We start from the raw sequence: 27,401 nt of genomic DNA, 5'->3' as shown, positions 1-27,401 counted from the left end.
GAAGCCATCTCATTGTCATTCAACAAACTCACTCTCTTGAGACCCATTACCAACCTGATTTTCCCAATCAATCTGCATGTTGAAATCTCCCATAATCATCATAACATGGTTCTTTTGACACACCTTTTCTATTTCCTGTTGTAATTTGTAGTTCACATCCCAGCTACTGTTGGGAGGCCTGCATTTAATTGCCATCAGGGACCTTTTACCCTGCAGTTTCTGAACTCAATCCACAAGGATTCGACATCTTCCACTCCTGGGTCACATCTTTTTAATAACCTAATGCCATTCTTTACCAGCAGAGGCATGCCACCCACTCTGCTGATCTTTGTAACCCATCAATACAACATGTAATCTTGTATATTCAACTCCTAACTATAACCATGTTTCAGCCACGATTCAGTGATGGTCACAACATCGTACCTGACAATCTGTAAAACTGCACCAAGATGATCCACCTTATTTCGTATACTCCATGCATTGAAATACAACACTTTGGTGAGTGTTGTATTTGCTATCCTTTTTGATTCTGCATCCCTAATGCACTGATACTCACCCTGCTCACTGCAATTATGTCCTATCATCTGCCTGCCCTTCCTGACAGTCTGACTGCATGCTATCTGTTCTTTTTTTACCATCCATCCTATCCTGAGTCCCTTCACTCTGGTTTCCACTCCACTGCCAAATTAGTTTAAACCCTCTCAAACCTGCCTGCGAGAATATTGGCCCTCCTTGGGTTCAGGTACAACCCATTGCTTTTGAACAGGTCATACCCCTCAGAAGAGATTCTGATGATCAAAGAACCCGAAACCCTCTCCCCTGCACCAGCTTCTCAGCCACACAATAATCTGCCAAATCATCCTGTTTCTGCCCTCACTGGCGCGTGGTACAGACAGCAAACCAGAAATTCCTACCCTGGAGGTCCTGCTTCTCAGCTTTCTACCTAGCTCTCTAAATATTCTGGTCAGAACCTGTGCTTTTCCTTCCTATGTCATTGGTACCAATATGTACCACGATACCTGGCTCTCTCTCCCCCTCTCTCCAAAATGCTGTGGACGCAATCCAAGATGTCACTGACCCTGGTGCCTGGGAGGCAACATATCATTCAACTATCCCATTCACATCCACAGAATTGCCTGACTGTTCCCCTGACTACAGAATCCTCTATCACTACATTCCTCCCTTCTCCCCCTTTCCCTTAAGCACCATGGACTTACCTTCAGCACCAGCAGCCTGGTCTCCAACTATACACTGCCTATTCACTGTCTCCCGACAGTCACTCAGCTACTCACCTCCTACAAAGTAGGAGTGACTACTTCCCTATAACTCTGATCGATTATCTCCTCACTCTCACGTACAAGTGGAAGGTCATCCAGCTGCTGCTCCAGATCCCTGACACCGTTTTCAAGGAGCTGCAGCTGAAGGCATTTCAGACAGATGTAGTTCCCTAGGAGATCCAGAGTCTCTCAGGACTTCAACATCTGGCATGGAGAACACAACAGCCATTTATTACACTAGGTACAGCAAGAAGGGAACTTTAACAGAAGTTTACTAAGAGACAATGCCTCTTTTGAGCCAAAGCCTGACACTCCTACACTCACCACTGACCTACTCCCAATAACGGCTGCCACACTTGGTAAACAAGCATCAGCGACCTGCGAGAAAGCTCATTGCTATGGCCTGCTCCTGCCGCTGATTTCCCAACTAGCCCTTTTGTATGGGACTCCCAGACAATATGTGGAAAGTTAAAATCACCTCATATCACAAACTTGCAACAGTCTGCGATCTCTCAACAGATTTTCTCCTCAAAAACCCACGGATTGTGGCTATAATATAATCCCATTAATGTGGTGGTACCTTTCTTATTCCTCAGTTCTACCCATAAAGTCTCACTAGGCGAGCTCTTCAGTAGGTCCTGACTAAACACCGCAGTGGCATTTTCCCTGATTAGTAATGCCACCCCTCCACCTTAATTCCTCCCACTCTATCAAGTCTGAAGCAACAGAACCCTAGAACACTGAGCTGCCAGTCCTGCCCTTCCTGCAATCAAGTCTCAGCAATGGCTGCATTGTCATTATTCCACATGCTGATCCATGCCCTAAGCTCATCTGCCTTTCCTATAATACTCCTTGCATTGAAATGTCAAGTGAAGTCACTTTTATTGTCATTTCGACCATAACTGCTGGTACAGTATACAGTAAAAACGAGACAACGTTTTTCAGGACCATGGTGTTGCATGACACAGTACAAAAACTAGACTGAACTACATAAAAAAACACAGAAAAAAAACTACACTAGACTACAGACCTACCCAGGACTGCATAAAGTGCACACAACAGTGCAGGCATTACAATAAATAATAAACAAGACAAGGAGTCAGTCCAGACTCTGGGTATTGAGGAGTCTGATGGCTTGGGGGAAGAAACTGTTACATAGTCTGGTCATGAGAGCCCGAATGCTTCAGTGCCTTTTCCCAGACGGCAGGAGGGAGAAGAGTTTGTATGAGCAGTGCGTGGGATCCTTTATAATGCTGTTTGCTTTGCGGATGCAGCATGTAGTGTAAATGTCTGTAATGGCGGGAAGAGAGACCTTGATGATCTTCTCAGCTGACCTCACTATCCACTGCAGGGTCTTGTGATCCTAGATGGTGCAATTTCCGAAACAGGCAGTGATGCAGCTGCTCAGGATGCTCTCAATACAACCCCTGTAGAACGTGGTGAGGATGGGGGTTGGGAGATGGACTTTCCTCAGCCTTTGCAGAAAGTAGAGACACTGCTGGGCTTTCTTTGCTATGGAGTTGGCGTTGAGGGACCAGGTGAGATTCCCCACCAGGTGAACACCAAGAAATTTGGTGCTCTTAACGATCTCTACTGAGCAGCCGTCGATGTTCAGTGGGGAGTGGTTGCTCCATGCCCTCCTGAAGTCAACAACGATCTCTTTTGTTTTGTTCACATTCAGAGACAGGTTGTTGGCTCCGCATCAGTCCGTTAGCCGCTGCACCTCCTCTCTGCAAGCTGACTCATCATTCTTGCTGATGAGACCCACTACGGTCATTGGTGAACTTGATGATGTGATTTGAGCTGTGTGTTGCAGCACAGTTGTGGGTCAGCAGAGTGAACAGCAGTGGACTGAGCACGCAACCCTGGGGAGCCCCCGTGCTCAGTGTGATGGTGTTGGAGATGCTGCTCCTGATCCGGACTGACTGAGCTCTCCCAGTCAGGAAGTCTCGGATCCATTTGCAGAGGGAGTAGGTTCAGCTTTCCAATTAGTTTCTGAGGGATGATTGTGTTGAATGCTGAACTGAAGTCTATGAACAGCATCGGAATGTATGTGTCTTTTTTTGTCTGGGTGGGTCGTCTGTTGAGCGGTTGGGACGGTACGCGAACTGCAGGGGGTCCAGTGAGGGGGTCAGCAGGGTCTTGATGTGCCTCATGACGAGCCTCTCGAAGCACTTCATGATGATGGATGTGAGTGCAACGTGATGGTAGTCATTTAGGCAGGACACTGAAGACTTCTTTGGCACGGAGATGATGGTGGCGGCCTTGAAATGTACACAGCTCAGAACATTAGACCCACCATGTTCAACCTTTTGCTTCCTGGTTTTATATGTAGGCTTAACAACACATGTCTGCACAACCTCTCTACTAACTGTTTTGGTACCCTGATTCTCATCCCCCTGTAATTCTAGCTTAAACTCCACTATGCAGCATTAGCAAACCTTCCTACTTGGGTATCAGTGCCCCTTCAGTTCAGGTGTAAACCATTCCTTCTGTACAGGTCCTACCTTCCAGGAAGAGAGCCAAATTATCCAAAAATCTGAAGCCCTCCCTCCTACACCAACTTCTTAGGCACATATTAAACTGTACAGTCTTCCTAGTTCTGGCCTCACTAGCACATGGCATGGGTAGCAATCCTGAGATCACAATACAGTAGGACCTGCCATTTACCTTATCATGTAACTCCCTGTATTCCGTATGCAGAACCTCATCACTCATCCTATCCATGTCATTGGAACCGATGTGGAACATGATCTCTTGCTGTTCACCCTCCCATTTAGAATGCTGTGAACTCAATCTGTGATGTCCCTGACCCTGGCAACCAGGAGGCAACATAACATTTGGGAATCTCATTCGCGTCCACTGAACTTCCTGCCCATTCCCCTAACCAATGAATCTCCTATTACTACAGCTTACATCTTCTCCCCCCACCCCCCAAACTTCCCTTCAGAGTCACAGAGCCAGACTCTGCCAGAAACCTGACTGCTGTGGCTTTCCTGTGCGAGGTCAACCCCTCAGCGGTACCCAAAGTGTATCAAGAGTACAAGTATAGCTGTTGAGAGCAATGGCCACAGGGGCACTTTGCACTGGCTATCCATCCCCTGTTCCCCTCTTGATGGACACCCAGTTATTTATGTCCTACACCTTGGGTGTAACTACCTCTATGTCCTGTCTACCAATCCCTCAGCTTCCCAAATGGTCCAGAATTCATCCAGTTCTAGCTCCAACAATGCAGGTGTAGTCATCAGGAACACTGGAGGTCCCCTGCCTTCCCATATCCTGCAAGAGGAACATTCCACTATCTTGACTGGTCTTTGCCAAAGGTTCGATGAGTCGAACTTCAGCTCCCCCCCTCTAAAACTGCTCCCCTTCACAATGGCCACTCCACTTAAACTTGATTTTACTGGACCTTGCCAACTGCCCAATTATGCACAATCCAATGTCTCCTGGGGAACTGTGGCATGCAAAACGTGCTGACTGCCCCTGCTTGCTTCTTTGAAACTCTCTGCCTCTATGCAATCCTGTGTCTCCTCCGGAAAGACCCATTTGCTTCTTTTAATCTCGCTCTCTCTCTAAACAAATAGGTGATAGGTGGAAGAGAAAAAGGGCTTAAGAAGGTATCTGACGGGAGAGGTCCGTGGACCATGGGAGTAAGGGAACGAGGAAGGTCACCAGAGGGAAGCGATGAGCAGATGAGGAGAAGTAAGAGGGGAACCAGAAAGGGAAATGAAGAGAATGGGGAGGGGGAGAGATCATCAAAAGACAGAGAAATCAATGTTCATGTCATCAGGTTGAAGGCTACCCAAACGGAATATGAGGTGTTGCTCCTCCATCCCGAGTTCGGTTTATCATGGCAAAGCATACTTTGAATAAGGGAAGAAAATTTCCAAGGAACAGCAGGAACAACTGCCCAGGATTATATTACTAATGGTCTAATTACTAATGGTCTGACACTACTCAGATGCAAAAGATTCTGTAAAAATTTAAGTTCTTCCTTTATCCCTGCAGCGGATAATGATTTTTACTAAATATTTAGAATTTAGAAGGGGGTTTTGGAGTTCACGGTCATCGACCCTCAATGTTACAGCACCAGCAATTGGGGGTTCAATTCCTGCTGATCTCTGTAAGGAGTTTGTACTCTCCCCGTGATCATGCAGGTTTCCTCCCATATTCCAAAGACGTTTGGGTTAGGATTAGTAAGCTGTGGGCATGCTGCATTGGGACTGGAAGCATAGCTGCTCCCAGCACATCCTCGGACTGTGTTGGTCGTTGGTGCAAATGACGCATTTCACCAAGTTTCAACACATGTGTGGCAAATAAAGTTAATCTTTCTATATAAGAAACTGTGGCATTTCCCACTTTACAACATCCACGCTTCATAAAAACAAGCAGTAAAGTGCTTCAGAAAGTCCCAAGGCTATAAACGGCATTGCATAAACAGTGATTTTTCTTTCTATTATGCATTAGATGGATCCTGTCCTACTCTGAAATGGCACTGACGATGGGCATGTGGGGATAAATTAAAGGATCTCCCAGCTTTACTTACCAATTCCACACCATCTGTTGTTGTGCTGGAATCAATGGCATTGCCCAAAGCTATCAGCAGTCGTACAGCTTGGTGCACAAGGCCCTGAGAGACCAGACATTCACAGTTGACACCACTGCAAAGGAAACAGAGAGAGAGAGAGATGAGTGTTTCAATTAGCCCTCTTCCCCTTCGGGGAGGAGGTAAAGGAGCCCTGAAGACATACATTCAATGTTTTCGGAACTGCTTCTTCTTCTCAGCCATCAGATTTCTAAAAGGTTCAGGAACACGACCTCACTATTTTTGCTCTCTGTTTGTACTTATTGTAACTTCTAGTAATTTTCACGTATTAATCACCACATATGAAGTGCCAGTAGTTTTATACTGATTATTTTTAAAACTTGTGCTGTAAATGCACTTTGTGTTAAGTATAATGGACCGTCTGGTTAATAGTAGAGGTCCATGGCATAAAAAAAGATTGGGAGACCCTGATTTAGGGTGAGAGGCAGTAACTTTAAAGGAGATATCTGGAACAAGTTGCTGTTATTATTATTTTTTTTAAAACACACACAGAGAATGGTGGGTGTAATGATGGCATTGAAAAAAGCTCTTAGGTCGGCAAAGGGAGATTCAAAGAACATGCAGACAATGGAGGGATATGGATATTGTGTCTGCAGATAGGATTAATTTAGTTGGGTATTTAATTACAACTTCAATTAGTTTGGCATAACATCATGGTCTGAAAAGCCTGTTTCTGTACTGTGTTATCCAATGTCCACTCAACCATCATGCTCCTGAACCAGAGGGGATAACTTACCTCAACTTCATTAAACTGTACCCTTGATCTATAACTCACTTTCAAAGACTCTTCATCTCTTCCTATTGATATTTATTGCCTAATATTTATTTATTATTATTTTTCTCTTTTGTATTTGCACAGTTTGTGGTCTTTTACACATTGGTTGTTTGTCCGTCCTGTTGGGTGTGGTCTTTAATTCAACTATGGTTTTTGTATGTACTGTGTATGCCTGCAAGAAAAAGAATCTCAGGGCTGTACATGGTGAAATACTGTGTGTGTGTGCATGCGTGCGTGCGTGCATATTTATATTTATAGATTTGATAATAAATTTTCCATGAACTTTGAATATCCCTTTGGAGAAGTGAACCAACTGTTTCTACCTGGTCCAGACCTAGATGTGACTTTAGACCCATATCCGAAGGGTTAAATCTTTACTGTCAACAATTTGTCCCAGTATGTCACTCTGCAAAGGACAATGACACATGGATAACTGCAGCTGCGTCATATGGAATCATATCCATAGAATAACCATGCTTGGAGTATTGTGTTCAGCTCAGGTCACCACATAATAGGAAGGATGGGGAAGCTTTAGAGAGGGTGCAGAGATTTATCAGGATGCTGCCTGGTTTAGAGAGCATGTCTTATGAGGATAGGTTGAGCAAACTGGGGTCTTTCTCTTTGGAGAGGAGGATGAGAGGTGGCCTGACAGGGGTAAACAAGATGCAAAGTGGCATAGTTTAGTGACTTTCCTCAGAATGGAAATGGCTAGCAGAAGAGCACTTTATTTTAAGGTGATTGGTGGAAAGTAGAGGGGGGATGTCAGAGGTTGTTGTTGTTTTTTTAAACAGAGTGGTGAGTACATGGAATGCCCTGCTAGGGATGGTGGTAGAGGCAGACACAGTAGGGGCATTTACCGAACTCTTAGATACGGTTCCTAAGGTTATCATAGCTGGAAGTGGAAGTGCTCAAAATGGGGTGTGTCTCTAACAGCCTCTGACAGCCAGCTCCAGGTCTTGGCCTTCACATGTGGCTAGGCCTGGCAGAACTGTTTCTACTGACAAGAGAAGGGGCAATGATGTAACACTGGTGCCATAAAACCAGTTGCTTTGGGTAGGTGGGGCTCATCAGCCTTGGCTGGCAGCCCGCTGAGGAGAAAGAAAACACGGATTTTAAACCTCCGCTGCCTTGTGGCCATACCCACCCATGGGAGAGGCTTTGGGAGTAAACCCCGAGGAAGCAATCTGGAGCAGGGCAAACTAAGGCAGCTTGATGCTGTTTACAATTTCACTCTGGCAACCTCTGTGACGACACTGGAGCCAAGCTGTATCGGTGCTTACCCTTCCCTTGGACTACATCAGTGATGTGGAGAGGGGAACCTGCTGCCTGGGCAACAGCCAGTGCTTCAGATTTTCCCACACTGGAGAGGACACAGTCCATCAGATGCACAAGCTCATGATCCCCTGGGGTTGACGGTTGCCTACTACTAGATAGCCACATGAATGATAGAAAAATGGAGGGCTATGTGTGAGGGAAGGGTTAGATTGATCTTGGAGTAGGTTAAAAGGTGAGTACTACACAGTGGGCTGAAGGGTCTGTACTGTTCTATGTAATAGTTAACCTACCTAATGATCCCAGGAATGAAAGGGTTAACAAATGAAGAGTGTTTGATGGCTCTGGGCCTGTACTTGCTGGAGTTCAGAAGAATGAGGGAGTCAGTTTCAATGATTGAAACCTAGTGAATAGTGAAAGGTCTAGATAGAGTGGATGTGGAGAGGATATTTCCAATAGTGGGGGAGTCTAGTACCAGTGACACAGCCTCAGAATAGAGGGACATCCATTTAGATCAGAGATGATGAGGAATTTCTTTAGCCAGAGGGCGGTGAATCTGTGGAAATCATTGCCACAGAAGGCTGTGGAGGCCAAGTCATAGAGTAGATTTAGAGAAGAGCTTGATAGGTTCTTGATCACTCAGGGCATCAAAGGCTACAGGGAGAAGGCAGGAAAATAGAGTTGAGAGGGGTAATAAATTAGCCATGAAGGACAGGTGGAACAGACTCATTGGGCCAAATGGCTTAATACTGCTCCTATATCTGAACTGGATGGGGAATTGGGACTACAGCCAGTTGTGTGAGCTTGTTACCTACTCACGATGTAATGCAGACACCAGGCGGACTCCACAGCCGTTGGCATCCCAAATTCCGAATCCGGGTCCAACAGATGGATCAAACGTGGAGTCAAGCTGGCTTCCAGAACCGCACTGTCGAGATTCAAAATAATTATACACAAGTCAGGGAGAGAAATGATTGTAAACAACAAAAACACAAGTTTGAAAAAAAAGTATCAAAATTGACTAAAAGAACTGACATTTATTTATTTACAGAAACAGCGTGGAACAGCTCCTTCTGGCCCAACGAGCCTCAATGCCCAGCAACCCACCGATTTAACAGTAGCCTAATTACAGACCTCTGGATCTGGAATAAACCAGTACATCGTTGGTCTGTGGCAATGTACTCGTGGGAAGAAAGCAAGACCTCCTTACAGAGGACACCAGAATAAAATTCCGACGCCGAGATGTAAGAGTGTCATGCTAACCGCTACAGTACAAAGAACCCACCATTTGGGCCATGTTTTCTTTGTGCAGCTGCCATTGGGGAAGAGGTACAGGAACTTTGGGTCCCACACTATCAGGACCAGGAACAATTATTACCCTTCAATCAGCTTGCTCCTGAACCAGTATTAATATCTTCACTCACCTCAACAGTGAACTGATTCCACAACCTACAGATTCATTTTCAATGATTCTTTACAACTCATGTTCTCAATCTTAATATTTATTTGCAGTTTACCTTCTTTTGCACAGTCTTTATGTATGATTTTTATATATCCTACTGTATTTTTCCCTATATATGCCTGAAATTAAACTAATCTCAAGATAGCATATGAACACAGGAGATTCTGCAGATGCTGGAAATCCACAGCAACACACACAAAATGCTGGAAGAACTCAGCAGGCCAGGCAGCATCAACAGAGGGGAATAAACAATCGATTTTTGAGCTGATATCCTTCAATCGGACGTAATTTGAAAATAAATTTATTTTGAACTCCTCCCTAGCAAAGGTTGATTGTTCCAATGCTGTCTAGTAGTCTGGTAAATCAGTTATTCAGATGGTGCACAACTCCCCTCTGGTGACAAAACAGAGCAACTGCACTGACAGAACACTCTCCCTATGATAAGCAGGGAGTGACACAACCAATCAGAGCACTCTCCGCTCTCCAAAGTTCAGAGTAAATTAATTTTATCTATTTATTTGGTGACGCAGAGTGGAGTTGGCCCTTCTGGCCCTTCGAGACATGCTGCCCCAGCTACTCCATGACCCCAATTTAATCCTAGCCTACCTTAATCATTGGACAATTAAAAACCTACCCAGTTAAGTCTTTGGACTGTGGAAAACCTGTGCATTTCATAAGACCATAAGACACAGGAGCAGAATGAGGCCATTTGGCCCATCGAGTCTGCTCCGCCATTCAATTATGGCTGATCAGTTTTTCCCCTCCTTAGCCCCACTCCCCAGCCTTCTCACCATAACCTTTGATGTCATGGACAATCAAGAACCGATCAATCTCTGCCTTAAATACACCCAACAACCTGGCCTCCATAGCTGCCTGTGGTAATAAATTCCACAAGTTCACTACCCTCCGGCTAAAGAACTTTCTGCGCATCTGTTAAATGGACACCCCTCTATCCTGAGGCTGTGCCGTCTTGTTCTAGTTCTCTTGTTCTAGACTCCCCCACCATGGGAAACATCCTTTTCACATCATTGAAGCTTTTCAAATGTTGAAAGGCCTAGACATCTACCATGTCTAGGCCTTTCAACATTTGAAAAGCTTCAGTAAGATCTTCCCTTATCCTTCTAAATTCCAGCGAGTACAGACCGAGAGCTATCAAATGTTCCTCATATAACCCTTTCATTCCCGGAATCATTCTAGTGAACTTCCTCTGAACCCCTCTCAAATCCCAGCATAACTTTTGTTGGATGAGGAGCCCAAAACTGTTCAGAATACTCAAGGAAAAGCCTCGCCAGTGCTTTATAAAGCCTCAGCATCACATCCCTGCTCTTGTATTCCAGAACTCTTGAAATGAATGCTAACATTGCATTTGCCTTCCTCACCACTGACTCTACCTGCAGGTTAGCCTTTAGGGTGTTCTGCACAAGGACTCCGGAGTCCCTTTGAATCTCAGATTTTTGGACTTTTTTTCCACATTTAGAAAATATTCTGCACGTTTACTTCTTTTACCAAGGTGCATGACCATGTATTTTCCAACACTGTATTTCATTTGCCACTTTCTTGCCCACTCTCCTAATCTAAGTCCTTCTGCAGCCTCCCTGTTTCCTCAAAACTAACTGACCCCCCCCCCCCCAATCTTTGTATCATCTGCAAACTTGGCAACAAAGCCGTCTATTCCAATATCTAAATCATTGATATAGAGCATAAAAAGAAGTGGTCCCAACGCCAACCCCTGCGAATCAGAATCAGGTTTAAAATGTGAAATGAAATTTGTTAGTTTAGCAGCAGCAGTTCAATGGATTACATAATATAGAAGAAAAATTATTAATAAGTAAATTAATTACAGTATAGGTATATTGAATAGGTTAAAAATCGTACAAAAAAAAATATATATATATATATTCAAAAAGTGATGTAGTGTTCAAGGGTTAAATGTCCATTTAGGAATAGGATGGCAGAAGGGACGAAGCTATTCCTGAATCGCTATGTGCCTTCAGGCTTCTGTACCTCCTACCTGATGGTAACAGTGAGAAAAGGACATGCCCTGGGTGCTGGAGATCTTTAATAATGGACGCTGCCTTTCTGAGACACCGCTCCTTGAAGATGTCCTGGGTACTTTGTAGGCTAGTACCCAAGATGGAGCTGAATAAATTTACAACCTTGTTGGCCAGAAAGAATGACAATCTTCAAATCAGTGAATTCAAGTGAATCAAGGACAGTGGAAGCAGTCTTTGTTCTTGCCATGTGCTTGTGAGATGGAGGCTGCCATTTTGTGAAGACACTCGATTCTCCATTTTGTGAACTTGACATGCTGGACTTGATTAGTGTTTTAAAGACACAAAGACTCTTCAGGTAATCTGCTGGACTGCATTTCTGCATTTCCAAATAAGGAGTTGTTTGTGAGGTGTTCTTTGGTTGGCTATAACATGCAGACTTGTGAATGCCTGAGGTGATTCAAGCTAATTGCTGACTGAGAACAAAGAGCCATGAGTCAGCAACTGTCCCTTGATGGGAAGAGGACAATAGATGGAGGCTGCTTGGACCAGAGCCAATGACCAGGTGTTAAAGGCCAGACACACGACCTGCGGCCAATGACATGGGAATGCGACATTTGAATTGATAAGCAATGGATAGAAAAGTGGATGCTTTATGTGCGCCGGTGGCGGTAACTTCGAAGAATAACCATTGCAGACACAAGCGAGAAGAACCCTGCACGAACACGTGGAGAGTGAGTCGGGACCACGAGGAACAAGAAGTGCCTGGCCAGCATAAATTCCTCTGCCCCGGTAATACCTTTGCTATTCTTTGACTATCCAGGAGAGTCAGGGGTACTTAGCAGTTGTGCGCACAAGGTATTTGACATATGAATTCACGTATTTGTTAGTTTGAACAATAAAGGTAATTGTCAGTAAATACCAATCTCTCTGTATCTCACTCAGAATCGTTGGAAGAGGGAGAAGCGGTATCTCTCTCTCTCTCTTTTCCAACACCTTCTGCAGCTTCTTTCGGACCTGTGCAGTAGCCCCTCCATATAGCAACACAGCCTGTCAGAATGCTCTCCATGGAACATCTATAGCAGTTTTTGAGTGTATTTGTTGACATGCCAGATCTTGTCAAACTCCTAATGAAGTATAGTCGCTGTCTTGCCCTCTTTATAACTGAATTGATATGCTGGAAACAGGTCACATCCAGGAACATGAAGCTGCTCACTCTCTCCACTTCTGATCCCTCTCTGAGGATTGGTCTGCACTCACTTCCCTTCCCTCAAACCCTTCAACATCTGGCACACCACCAGTCACCGGCAGCCAACCAGAAATGATCCTTTTATTCCCGCTCACTGCCTCCTGCCAATCAGCCAACGCTTGGTACCTTTCCTGTAATACCATGGGCTCTTAACTTGGTTAGCAGTCTCATTTGTGGCAACTTCTGAAAGTCCAAATTTACAATAATCACTTTTATCCATCGTACTTGTAATCTCCTCAAGGAATTCCAATAGGTTTGTGAGGCAAGATTTCCCTTAATGAAACCATGCTGACTTTGTCCTATCTTGCCCTGTGTCACCAAGCACTTCATGACCTCATGCTTAACAAATGACTCCAACATTTTCCCAACCACTGGGGTCGGGCTAGCTGGTCTATAATTTCCTTTCTGCTGCCTTCCTCCTTTCTTAAAGAGTGGAGTGACATTTCCAGTCCTCTGGCACCGTGCCAGGGTCAAATGATTTTTGAAAGGTCATTACTAATGCTTCCACAATCACTATCATTACCTCTTTCAGAACCCTAGGGTACAGTTCATCTGGTCTGGGTGATTTATGTACCCTTAGGATTGTCAGCTTTTTGAGCACCTTCTTCCTTGTAACAGTAACTGCACCCACTTCTCTTCTTTCACACACAACATCTGGCACACTGCTAGTGTCTTCCACAGTGAAGACTGATGCAAAATACACATTTAGTTCACCTGCCATCTCCTTGTCCCCTGTTATTATTTCTCTGGCCTCATTTTCTAGCAGCCCTATATCCACTCTGATCTCACTTTTATTTTCTTACATACTTGAAAAAGCTCTGCTGACACACAGAGACTACTTAGGGAATAGCACCAGAATTAAACTCCAAACACCCCAAGCTCTAAAAGTGTTGTGCTGATCTACTTATTTACTTAGAGATACAGCGCAGAACAGACCTTCTGACCCAATGAGCCACTCCACCCAGCAGCCCACCAATTTAACCATAGTTGAATCACAGGACAATTTACAACGACCAGTTAACCCGTAAACCGGTCCATCTTTGGACTGCTGGGGGAAACCTGAGACTTATTCCCAGGACAGAAATGGGTAATACAACAGACGATTGGGGGACGACAGGGGTAGTTGTTGTTTTTTAAAAAACACAGAAAGCATTGGGTACTTGGAACGTGTTCCAGTGTTGTTGGTAGTGCCAGATACATTAGGCAGAGTTAAGATCACATGGATGATTAAAAAAAAATGAAGGGGTATATGGGAGGGAAGGGCTAGATTGATCTTGGAGTAGGTTACAAGGTCAGCACAACATAGTGTGCTGAAGGGCCTGTGCCTTTCCATGTTCCATTCCCCAGAGCCAGTTTGAGAAGAGAACTTACGGCACGATCTTCTCTCCTGCTTCCTTGGCCTGGAGCAGTTGGGAAAGTGAGTAAGCCGCTGCTTCCACAACTGCTTCGTGAGGAGACTGAAAGAGAGCAACAATACTTGAGGCACGTCAATAAAGAGCCACGAGGTAACGTTGCAGCTCGATGAAACTCTATGGGTGGGTGGGGGAGGGAGGGGGAACGAAGTGAGAGCTGGGAGGTGAGAGGTGAGACCAGGTGAGTGTGTGAGGGAGAGTGGATGAAGTAAAAGGCTGGGAAGTGACACAATGAAAAAGGTAAAAGGGTTGAAGGAGGCATCTGGGCCAGGGGAGAAATTGAATGAGGAAAGGCACCAAAGGGAGGCAATGGACAGAAAAAGAGGTAAAAGGAGACCCAGAACAGGTATTAGAAAGAGCGAGAATGGGGAGGGGTATAAATGACCAAAGGCTTGATAGGAGAGGAGAGTGGAGGATGGAAGAAAGGGTCAGAGGGAACTGATAGGCAGAAGAGGTTGAAGAAGGAATTGCTAAGGGAGGATAGTGAAATAAAAGCAAGGAGGTGGTAAACTGAGCCTGATGCTGTTGCTTTGGATTTGTGTTGCTCTGGTTTTGGGGAACGTGTCTCACCTGCAGACAGGTTGCCAGTGCTTGAATCACACCTTGTAGCAGGAGCTGACTCCGAACTGCTTCATTCTCTGCCGCCATGTTGCCCAGGATGTATAAACACTGCTCCTGAAAGCATTTCCAGAATCATTAGGGCGATTTATATCATCAAATCCATCCAAGATCAATACCCTGTATAACCAGCAGCTCCGGCACAAAAACAGCCATTCCAGTCCTTCAATGATTAGACCACAAGATACAAGAGTTGAATTAGGCCATTTGGTCCATTTAATCTACTCTGCCATTTCATCATGGTTAATCCATTTCCCTCTCAAACCCATTCTTCTGCCTTCTCCCCGTAACATTTGACACCCTGACCGATCAAGAACGTATCAATCTCTGCTTTAAATATACCCATAGACTTGACCTCGGCAGCCATCTATGGCAATGAATTCCACAGATTCACCACCCTTTGGCTAAAGAAATTCCTTCTCATCTCTGCATCTACAGGAGGCACAGCCTCAAGAAGGCTGCATTCACTGTCGAAGACCCTGACCACCTGGATCACGCCATCTTCTCAGTTACCATCAGGCAAGAGGTACAAAAGCCTGAAGTCCCACATCAGTGTGCCGTCTGGCTAAATCATGCAACATCAATGCTTTTGAGTGCAAAATCCTACAAAAGGTAGCAGATTTGGCCCAGTACATCACAGGTAAAACCCTCCCAACCATTGAGCACATCTACATGAAAAGCAGCATCCATCAAAGATCCTCATCACCCAGGCCATGGCCTTTTCTTGCTGCTGCCCCAGGAAGAAGGTGCAAGAGTCTCAGGATTCACGCCACCAGGTCCAATAACAGTTATTATCCCTCAACCAACACACACAAAATGCTGGTGGAATGCAGCAGGCCTGGCCTGCTGTGTTCCACCAGCATTTTGTGTGTGTTGCTTGAATTTCCAGCATATGCAGATTTCCTCGTGTTTGTGTTTTTACTATCCTTCAACCATCAGACTTGAAAAAAGGGGATAACTACACTCATTTAAGGACTCTTATTTCATGCTTGTTATTTATTGCTATTTATCTATGGCTACATTTGCAGTTTGTTGTCCATTGATCCTGTTTACAGTTACTGGTCTATATATTAGTCACGTTTGCCTGCAGAAAAAGAATCTCAGGGTTGTATGTGGTGACATGTTTGCACTCCGATAATAAATTTTACTTTGAACTTTTGAACAATACCAGGTTCAAGAACAGTTACTTCCCTTCAACCATTCAGTCCTTAAACCAACCAGCCGAACCCTAACCACAACCGACCTCAGTACGGTGACACTGTAACCACTTCGTACTAAAGTGGATTTTGTCTTTTTTTATTGTGCTTATATTGTTATTCTTGTAAAAATTGTGCCAGAATCAGGAACATTTATCACTGACAAATGTCAAGAAATTTATTGTTTTGCAGGAACGGTATAGTGCAAGACAAAAATTACTATGAGTCACATTATACAGTACTGTGCAAAAGTCTTGGGCTCCCTGGCTATATACAGTATATGTGCCTAAAACTTTTGCACAGTTCTATAGTCCTCCACCTTATTCTAGATTCTCACTCTTTGCTCTACATTGACAAATACAGTGCTGTGCTAAAGTCTTAGGCACCCAAGCACAGGATCAAAACAAACTGCAGAAAGTTGTAAACTCAGTTAACTCCCTCATGGGCACAAGCTTTCCCAGCATCCAGGACAATCTTCAAGGAATGTTGCCTCAAAAGTTGGCACTTGTCACTATGGACACTCATCACCCAGCCATCTTCTTAATGTTACTGTCAGTAAGGAGAAACAGGGGCTTGAAGACATACACTCAACTTTTAAGGCACAGCTTCTTCCCCTCCGCCATCAGATTTCTGAATGGATAATGAACCCATAAGCACTACTTCACTACTTGTTCTTTTACTCTCTTTTTGTACTGCTTATTTTTATGTCTTCTAAATTTTCAGTTTTTATGTACTGTGGTGTATTGCTGCCACATAATAACTAATTTCACATCACATGCTGGTGATTCTGATGTGTAGATAACCATATAAGCAAATAACAATTACAGCACGGAAACAGGTCATCTCGGCCCTTCTAGTCTGTGCTGAAAAGACGTGTGCATAGCGCTATATATAAAATAGGTGGTGGGTGGAGATGCGTCTCTACCACAGGAGGTGTAAGGCACTCCTTCCCTCCACTAGTCAGCAGATCACTCTTGGACAAGTTGCACCCACTTAGCCTTTGTCTTCCCCCCCCCCCGATAAGTCACATGAAGCCATGGGAGCAGGTGGTGGACGGTCGTATAGTTGGTGCCTATCACAAGTTCTGGTTATGCAACCAGTTAGACAATCTCTGAAGAGTATTGATAATGGCAGGGCTCACCCGTCTTGTAAAGACCAGGAGGTGGCAATGGCAAACCACTTCTGTAGAAAAATTTGCCAAGAACCATCACGATCATGAAGATCAATTGTTGCCCACATCATACGACACGGCACATAATAATGATGATGTGAATGAAAAAAGTGCAAAAAGAAAGCTTAACGGTAAGGAAGCGTTCATGGGCTGTACAGAAATCTGATGGCAGAGATGAAGACGATGATGTTACAATGATGAGTAAAATATTATTTTAATTTATGCTTTTCTTGTGAATGCTCCTATCTGGTGTTTGTGATGCTGCAGCGGTGAAGTTTCTCATTGCACTTGTGCAGACATATTTATGCATGTAACAACTCGATTTTGACTCAGAGTCTGTGATTCGAGGTACAAGCCTGCCCTCTGGTGGTGCGCACAATGAAACACACTGCCAAAGGAGGTGGTGGTAGTACAGTGAATAACCATATAACCATTACAGCACGGAAATAGGCCATCTCGGCCTTTTTAGTCCGTGCTGACGCTTACACTCACTTAGTCCCACTGGCCCGCACTCAGCCCATAACCCTCCATTCTTTTCCTGTCCATATACCTATCCAAATTTACTTTAAATGACAATATCGAACCTGCCTCTACCACTTCTACTGGAAGCTCATTCCACACAGCTACCACTCTCTGAGTAAAGAAATTCCCCCTCGTGTTACCTCTAAACTTTTGCCCCTTAACTCTCAAATGATATCCTCTTGTATTTTAGAATATTTTAGAATTTTCTCTGTTTTTGCAGAAATGACTTGAAATGTGATCAGATCTTTAAGCAAGTCCTAAAACTAGATAAAGAGAACCCAATTAAATAAATAACACAAGTAACACTATATACATGTTCATTTGAGAAAAATTATCCAATATTACATGTATTTGGTGGAAAAAGTATGTGAGCCTCAAGGATTCAGTTTAAAGGGGAAATTAGAGTCAGGTGTTTCAATCAATGGGATAACAATCAGATGTGAGTGTGGGAGGCCCTGCTCTATCTAAAGATCATAAACTTGGGTTTATGCTCAAAGAGAGACAAAGCGTGCACACGCCCAGCGAATCCACAGCTACTTCCAGGACAGCGGTGACATGCGCACACGTGGAAGGGCACTCAGGACATCAACTACAAGACGACATCATCTGACTGTGCGGGTGATATCTCCCTCCCAGATGCGCTGAACAACTTCTACGCTCGTTTTGAGGTGGAAAATGACGTGGCAGTGAGGAAGTCCACCTCTCCTCCAAATAAGCAGGTGCTGTGTCTCACTGTGGCCGATGTGAGGAGAACCCTGTGCAGGGTCAACCCACGAAAGGCTGCTGGACCAGACAATATTCCTGGCAGAGTGCTCAGAGGATGGGCAGACCAGCTAGCAGATGTTCTCACATCTGCTACATCTCCCTGAGCAGCGCCATCATTCCAAAGCACTTCAAGGCTGCCACCATCGTCCCTGTGCCGGAGAAGTCTTCAGTGTCTTGCCTAAATGACTACCGTCCCGTTGCACTCACATCCATCGTCATGAAGTGTTTCGAGAGGCTCGTCATGAGGCACATCAAGACCCTGCTGACCCCCTCACTGGACCCCCTGCGGTTTGCGTACTGTCCCAACCGCTCAACAGATGATAACATTGCCATCACCCTCCACCTGGCCCTAACCCACCTGGACAAAAAAGACACATACATTCCGATGCTGTTCATAGACTTCAGTTCAGCATTCAACACAATCATCCCTCAGAAACTGATTGGAAAGCTGAGCCTATTCCCTCTGCAAATGGATTCTAGACTTCCTGACTGGGAGACCTCAGTCGGTCCAGATCAGAGGCAGCATCTCCAACACCGTCACACTGAGCACAGGGGCCCCCCAGGGCTGTGTGCTCAGTCCACTAATGGTTCACTCTGCTGACCCATGACTGTGCTGCAACACACAGCTCAAATCACATCATCAAGTTCGCCGATGACCGTACTGGGTCTCATCAGCAAGAACGATGAGTCAGCTTACAGAGAGGAGGTCCAGCGGCTAACGGACTGGTGCAGAGCCAACAACCTGTCTCTTAATATGAACAGAACAAAAGAGATGGTTATTGACTTCAGGGGGGCACGGAGCAACCACTCCCCGCTGAACATCGACAGCTCCTTGGTAGAGATCGTTAAGAGCACCAAATTTCTTGGTGTTCACCTGGTGGAGTATCTCACGTGGTCCCTCAACACCAGCTCCATAGCAAAGAAAGCCCAGCAGCATCGCTACTTTCTGCGAAGGCTGAGGAAAGTCCATCGCTCACCCCCCCCATCCTCATCACATTCTACAGGGGTTGTATTGAGAGCATCCTGAGCAGCTGCATCACTGCCCAGTTTGGAAATAGCACCATCTCGGATCGCAAGACCCTGCAGCGGGTAGTGAAGTCAGCTGAGAAGATCATCGGGGTCTCTCTTCCCACCATCACGGACATTTACACTACATGCTGCATCCACAAAGCAAACAGCATTATGAAGGACCCCACACTCTCCTCATACAAACTCATATCCCTCCTGCCATCTGGGAAAAGGAACCAAAGCATTCAGGCTCTCACGACCAGACTTTGTAACAGTTCCTTCTCCCAAGCCATCAGACTCCTCAATACCCAGAGTCTGGACTGACACCAACTTAGTGTCTGCTACTGTGCCTATTGTCTTGTTTATTATTTATTGTAATGCCTGCAGTTTTGTGCACTTTATGCAGTCCTGGGTAGGTCTGTAGTCTAGTGTAGCTTTCTCTGTGTTGTTGTAGTTTTTTTTTACGTAGTTCAGTCTAGTTTTTGTACTGTGTCATGTAACACCATGGTCCTGAAAAATGTTGTCTCATTTTTACTATGTACTGTATCAGCAGTTATGGTCGAAATGACAATAAAAGTGACTTGACTTAACTTGATTTTAGGTCATATTTATGCAGAAATAGAGAAAATTCTAAAGGGTTCACAAACTTTCTAGCACCACTATAGGCATGAAGCATTGTTTTAAGAGACATCTAGACAGACACATGAATGGACAAGAAACAGGCGTCATAGATGCGTAGGGTTAGCGCGACACTATTACAGCTTGAGGAGTTCTGGAGTTGGGAGCTCAATTCCGCTGCCTTTCTGCAAGGAGACTATGTCCTCCCCATGGAGTGTGTATGTTTTCCCCTGGTTTCCTTCCACAGTCCAAACTTACTGGGTAGGTTAATCGGTCATTGTAACTTGTCCCATCATTAGATCAGGGCTGGGGCAATGCAGCTCTAAGGGCCAACTCCTCGCTGCACCGTTAAATAAACAAATAAAAACGGAAGATACAGACCGCATGCAGGCAGATGTGCAGCTTAAGTTGGCTTCATGAGAGGCACATTGAAGGGCCTGTCCCAGTGCTGTACTGGTCTACAATACAAACAGCATGTCTTTGGTTACGTTCTGTAACTTCATCACATTAGTGCATTTATTTACAAAGCGCCAAGGCCACTCCTAGTGCCTCTTTCAGCAATACACCGAAGTGACTGTTTACAATATTTATTTAAAGATACAGCATGGAAACAGGCCATTCTGGTCCAACAAGCATGCACTGTCCAATTATATCCATGTGACCGATTGACCGCAACATCTTGGGACTGTGGGAGGAAACCGGAGCACCCGGAGGAAACACACGTGGTCACGGGGAGAAAGTACGAACTCCTTACAGACAGCATTGGGAATTGAACCTAGTTTGCTGCTGCTGTAATAGCATTATATTAACCACGACACTACCATGCACCCTCAAGATACTTTGTAAAGTACTTCACAAACTAAAATGGTTTGGGATGTCCTAAAAGGAATATCAAAGGCTATACTATAATCATCTAAAATATATTTAATGTACATTCTGTGGCCACTTTATTAAGTACATGAGGCATATGTGTTCGTGGTCTTCTGCTGCTGAAGCCCATCCACTTCAAGGTTTGATGTGTTGTGTGTTCAGAGATGCTTTTCTGCACACCACTGTTGTAACATGTGGATAGTTCAGTTACTGTCAGCTTCCAGTCAGACTGAATCTGAGTAGCCATTCTCTGACCTCTCTCAGAAACAAGCTGGTTTTGCCCACAGAGCTGTGACTCCATGTTTTGTTTTTCTTTTTCAATTCATTCTCTGTTAACTCCAGAGATTGTTGTGCATGAAAATCCCAGGAGATCAGCTGTTTCTGAGATACTCAAACCATCCCAACAACGGTCAAGGTCACTTAAGATTACATTTCTTCCCCACTCTGATACTTGGTCTGAACAACCACACAGCCTCTTGACCATGTCTGCATGCTTTTATTCATTGTGTTGCTGCCACGATTGGCTGATTAGATATTTGCATTAACGCGGTGTACAGATGTACCTATTAAAGTGGCCGAGTGTACATAATAGATTTAAAAATAGTTTATTTAATGATATTTAACATAGTTATACATTAAGTACATTAAATACGTCTTTAAAAATATTTAAGCCTCTACTGCTTCCCAGGGCAGTTAATTCCAGATTCACTAACCTCTAGCTAAAGAAATTCCTCCTCATCTCTGTACTAAAGGGAAGTATACTCCAGCAAGTATAGTCCGTGATGACTCAATCTTTCCTCATAGGCTAACCCTCTCATCTCTGGAATCAATCCGGTGAATAAAATATAAATAAATCCAAATTCCTTATGAAATCTTAACCACAAAATTCAAGATATTTCCAGTACACAGGTGTAAAGGAGAATGAAATAATTGTTAGTCCAGATCTGATGCAGCACAAAAAAAACAATTAAGATAAAGAACACAATAAATATAAACACAGATGATAGCTTATATACATAAATTAATTTTATGTTCAACAAGTGACAGCACACACAGGAGTGTCTGTGTCCTTGGTTCAATCACTGAACAGTTCCCACAACTTATGGATTCACTTTTGAGAACTTTTCATCTCATGTTCTTAATATTTATTACTTATTTATTTGTTATTACTTTTTTTTCTTTGTTTTTGGATTTGCAGTTTGTTGCATTTGCACATTAGTTGTCTACCTTATTAGTGCAGTCTTTCATTGATTCTATTATGGTTATTGGATTCACTAAGTCTGTCTGCAAGAAAACAAATCTCATGGTCACAGATATGTACTTTGATAACAAATTTACTTTAAATGGTTGAACTTTGACAGGAAGCGATAAAGTAGTAGTGGTTGGGGGTGTGGGTTAGTGGGTGGAGGTGTTGATCAGCCTTACTACTTGGTTTTGAGTCTGGTGGTCCTGCCGTGGATACAACGAAGCCTCCTCCCTGATGAAAGTGGGACAAACAGTCCACGAGCAGGGTGGGCAGGATCCTAAATGATGCTCAACCCATGAACTCAAAGCCAAGCTGCAGCTAAGAACATGGCGTGAAGATCTTTTCTATAATCTGAGACTTACCGTGAACTTTGCACTCTGACCCGAAAGGTACGTCAATAGGTAGGGTGTTGCTGGCAAACACACGAGCGAGATGCTGGGATCACTGGCATGGGACAGCTTTAGCAAACACCGTGCGGCCTCAAGCTGAACTGACGCCAGGTTGCTGGTGAAGAGCCCAATGAGAACGTGGATACTGTTTTCCAAACTACATATGGGGTTGAAGCAGAATTAAAACACTCAGATTACTTACTGAATCTGTTTTTATTTCGCTGACTGCTTGAATCAGACTTATTTACTTCCCATTACGCCACCGTTTTTAGGGCGGAAACTAAGGTTCTAACTTCATGTCTGTTTCTGTAAAAGTTCTGTTTGACCGGTCAGAATAAACCCGGTGGATTATTCCTACTCTAGCCCCTCTCTACCCTTTGACCTGTTTTGTATGGGAGAGCCTAGCAAGAACCACAGCATAAAGCCCAGACGCTGGCCAGCATAGCTCTCCGGGTCATTGAGGCCTGCAAACCCTGAGAATGTTGTGGTCATCTTCAAAGATAAGACGAAGGATATAAGAGCAGAATTGGGCCATTTGGCCATGGAACCTGCTCTGCCATTCCATCATGGGTAATTTATTATCGTTCTCAACCCCTTTACCCTGCCCTCTCCCTATAGACACCCCTACAAACTGAGAACATAATCATCCTCCACTTTCAATATACCTAATGACTTGGCCTCCACAGCTGTCCACAGCAATCAATTCCACACATTCACCACTCTCTGATGAAAGAAGCTACTCTTCAATTAGGTTCTGAAGGGACATCCTTCTATTCTGAGAATGCGTTCTCTGGTCCTACACTACCCCTCTATAGGAAACATCCTCTCCACATCCACTCTATCAAGCCACTTCTACATTCAATAGGTTTCAATGAGAACCCCCACCGCCCTGTATTCTGCTAGACTGTAGTAAGTACAGGCCAGGGCCGTCAGACACTCCTCATATGTTAACCCTTTTGTTCCTGGGGTCATTCTCAAGAACCTCCTCTGAACCCTCTCCAATGTCAGAACATCTTTTCCCAGATAACAAGCTCCAAGTGCCGTCTGACCAAAGCCTATTAAAGCCTCAGTGTTGCATCCTTGCTTTTATATTCCAGTCCTCTCAAAATGAATGCTGACTGCTTGAATTAGACAGAAAACATGAGTAACAGAATTAGACCATTTGGCCCATCAAGTCTGCTCTACCATTCTATCATGGCTGATTCATTATCCCTTTCAACCCATTTTATCATTTCCCCCAATTCTTACGACAGCAAAGTAGTTGCCTTACCTAAACAATCTAATAAGCAAGCAGCATGATGGCATAGAAGTTAACGTAACACTTTACAGTGCCAGCAATCTCAAGTGAGGTTCAATTCTCACTTGTCTGCCTGTAAGGAGTTTGTATATTCTCCCTGTAACTGTGTATTTCCTCAGCTCTGTTTCCTCCTGTACAGGTTAGGACAGCTAAGGTGTGGAATTGCCATGTTGCCATTGAAAGCATGGCAACAGCTACGAGCTGCCTCCAGCACAATCCACGGACTGTGTTGGTCACTGACACAAAGCAATGCATTTCATTCTGCGTTTTGACGTGCATCGAAGCCCCACGGTGGCATAGCGGTTAGTCTGACGCTATTATAGCTCGGGTCACAGGAGTTTGGTGTTCAATTCTGGCATCCTCTGTATCCTTTGCACATTCTTCCCATGAGCACGTGGATTTCCTCCAGGTGCTCTGGTTTCCTCCCATGAACATGTTAGGGTTATTTAGTTGTGGGCACGCTATGTTGGCACTGAAGCGTGGTGACACTTATAGGCTGGCCTCGGCAACTCCACAATCTCAAAAGGAATTTTGGCTTCTTCCCACTTCCTGATGAATCGTCTCAGCCTGAAACATCGATTTTTTATTCTTTTCCATAGATACTGCCTGACCTGCTGAGTTCCTCCAGCATTTTGTGTGTGTTGATGCAGATACAGGTTAACCACCACAAATCTGAACAATCCAGACCTGTGCAGTATCAGATTAGTGACTTTGCTGAATCAAAGATGGTTAGGTTAGGATTAAATAAATAAACATCTCTGACCCACTTGATGATCATCTCATCCTTGGATAATAATAAAAAAGAAACAACAAATTGTACTGGTCTGCCAGAGTCAACTACACTAAGTAACTGCTTCATAAACAGGGATAGATATTTACCCTTCAAAAAGTGTAATATGCCGTTGCTCGGAGTTGAATTAATGACATACTGTTATCATTATTCTTTACCAAGAGCTCTGTTTTTGGATGCGCAGAGCAGTTATCCAAAATCAGCATGATCTTACAATTTTTGTCCAGACAGTCACAGTGAGCTCTCACTCCTGGAGAGATGAAACCATTCCAATGTAATATCAGTTGTAACCCATTCTTTTTTTTGTTAGACAGTAAATTGCTGGAAACTGCTTCATACTTTTGAAAGCTCTGGGACTTAAACTTTTGCCGACGACTAACAGCTTACACCTGTGGGTTCCTGCAGCATCAGAGCAGAGTGACACGAACTTTTGATGCTTTCTAACCAGTTGCTGACTCTGCATCCTCTGTAGTCAGTGTTCGTCTTGGAATGTAATGCCAATATAAACGGTTTTGACCCCATTGTAGACCTGTTCGGGACTTATATTTTCATCAGAAACTAACTTGGCAAACTGAACAACAAACTTGGCAGCTGCTTCCCTGTCTGCTGACCGTTTTTCATTACACACTGCACAAAATGTTAAGTTACTGCTGGAAACACTGAAGCCACCCTTCATGGTAATCACTCATAATCCAATCCTAATTCTTCACGAAATAATTCCACTCATCTCTCCTGACAGTTCTACACCTTCGCTGACAGAGTTTAAACCACTTTATGAGAACTTCATGTAGTTGTGAACATCTTCCATCATTTTCCTAATGCACATCTATTTTTTTTATTTGCTGTCAACAAAGAACTGGAGCAACTTTTTTTGTCTCGTTGTATTATAAACTGTGGTAGAGCCAATGGTGTACAAGTGACATATGCTTTTCACAGACACACCACTTCCGAGTTTTTTCAGACCTTCTACCCTATCTTGTATAGATAACGTATGGTGTTTGCGCTTTACACCACGAGAAACACTTCCTTTATTCACTGAAGCCATGTCTGAGGCTCAATAAGCACAGGTTATAAAAATAAATGCAAAATAACAGAGGAACAACTTGCTTCATTTAAAGACTGTGCCAACAGCTGATTTTAATAAAGGTGGCACCAAAATAATGGCGACAGTTTGATGCAGCCATGCAGGAAATTTGAAATTAGGCTGGCAAAAATAATGTTCAAACCAGCGGTGGAACTGGATTACTGATTGCTGGATTCGAGGTGGTCAACCTGTATCAGCCAAGGCTCTTCATCTGGAGTTACTGCAGAAGTTTGTTAAGTGTATTTAGGAGAAAGCAGGTACGGGCGCCTGACAAATACATTATAGTACAGGTACCTGACAAACATCTTCTGTGCCTCCCTCTGGTGCATCAATTGACACAGGGATCGCAATGCAGTTACCCGATCCTCTGATCCACGCTGAATCCTCTGGTACAGTTGTGATACCTGCAGATAAACAGGACACTGTGCTGAACATAGATCGTCAAATTATCTGTTCCTTAAAAGCACTTATACACAGGGCAACACACACACAAAATACAGCAGAAGCAGGGTGATGCAGTAACGTAGCCATTAGCCTGACATCATTACAGCTCGGATCATTGGGAGATAAGAGTTCAATTCTGGCATCCTTTGTAAGAGGTTTGTACGATCTCCCAGTAAACTGCATGGGTTTCCTCCATCAGTCCGAAGATGTACAAGTTAGTAGATTCATTGTAAATTGTCCTGTGATTAGGCTGGGGTTAAATTGGCGGGTTGCCGGGCAGTGTGACTCGTTGGGCCAGAAGGGCCTGTTCTGCGCTGATAAGAGCATCAATGGGAGAGAATAAGCAGTCGACTTTAGTTCATCAGTGTGATGAGAAAGGGTCTCGGTCTGAAACATCAACTCTTTATTCCTCTCCATAGATGCTGCCTGACCTGTTGCGTTCCTCCAGCATTTTATGTGTTACCTTGGATTTCCAGCATCCGCAGATTTGCTTTTCAAACTTATTCACAGGACTGTACCCTTAAATCTAAATGTTTATAACTTCCTTTCCTGAGTCTGCTCCAAGATAAATGGTCAAATAGGGAACAGATGATAGACAATAATTAACAAAATAAATAAAAATCTCATAAATCAAAAGTCTCTTGTTAGAGAAGTACAAGATGGTAAGGGGTATAGATCAAGAGATTTTTTCCCAGGGTGGAAATGGCGAATGAAAGGGTATAATTTTAAGGTAATTGCGGAAAAGCATAGGGGAGAAGTCGGAGGTAAGTTTTTTAAAAAAATAACACAGACAGTGGTGGGTATGTAGAATGTATTGCCGTGGGTGGTAGTAATTACAGACACTTACGAGACTTAGATTTAAGGTTTTTTTTTGATTGTCATTCTTCAGTCGATAAGAGTAAATGATAATGAAATGATTGTCACTCCAGATCTGATGCAATATAAAAAACATAAACTACACAATAAATCTAAATCTAAAAGCAATCCTATAAAACACAAGTACCTGTTGTATTTTCAGGAGTGCTTGCATATACAGGATATGCACATGGATGATAGAAAACTAATGGAGGGCTATGTAGGAGGGAAGAGAGTTGGTTTAAATGTTCGCACAACATAGTGGGCCGGAGGGCCTGTACTGTACTATGTTTTATGAATAAAACAGAATAACATAAAAGGAATAAGAGACATACGAATTAAACAGAATAGCGGGACGTCCCTTCAGAGCAGAGATAAGGAGGAATTTCTTCAGCCAGAAGGCAGAGAATCTGTGGAAACCATTGTCACAGACAGCTGGGGAAGCCAAGTCATTGGGTATATTTAAAGTGGAGGTTGATAGGTT

General features: G+C 43.9%; 1 protein-coding gene across 4 annotated transcripts in view; it reads right to left on the bottom strand.

Annotated features, from left to right (window-relative positions):
• The window catches only part of tmco6 (transmembrane and coiled-coil domains 6), a 77,261-nt gene that overhangs the window by 43,653 nt on the left and 6,207 nt on the right, over window positions 1-27,401 (bottom strand). For all 4 annotated transcript variants that reach the window (XR_009515912.1, XM_059990441.1, XM_059990442.1 and 1 more), the window contains exons 3-8: window positions 25,913-26,022; window positions 22,421-22,604; window positions 14,615-14,719; window positions 14,004-14,089; window positions 8,742-8,858; window positions 5,824-5,938 (exon numbers count right to left, since the gene is read on the bottom strand). Coding sequence is in view for 3 of the 4 variants with exons in the window: in XM_059990441.1 (XP_059846424.1) it covers window positions 5,824-5,938; window positions 8,742-8,858; window positions 14,004-14,089; window positions 14,615-14,719; window positions 22,421-22,604; window positions 25,913-26,022 (717 nt within the window). In the remaining variant the exon portion in view is untranslated. The remainder of the gene's footprint in view (window positions 1-5,823; window positions 5,939-8,741; window positions 8,859-14,003; window positions 14,090-14,614; window positions 14,720-22,420; window positions 22,605-25,912; window positions 26,023-27,401) is intronic.

The sequence above is a fragment of the Hypanus sabinus genome, chromosome 15, assembly GCF_030144855.1.
Source record: "Hypanus sabinus isolate sHypSab1 chromosome 15, sHypSab1.hap1, whole genome shotgun sequence".
Classification (NCBI taxonomy): Eukaryota; Metazoa; Chordata; class Chondrichthyes; order Myliobatiformes; family Dasyatidae; genus Hypanus; species Hypanus sabinus.
The sequence above is the reverse complement of the archived record's forward strand: the minus strand, read 5'-3'. Positions and strand labels throughout refer to the sequence as shown.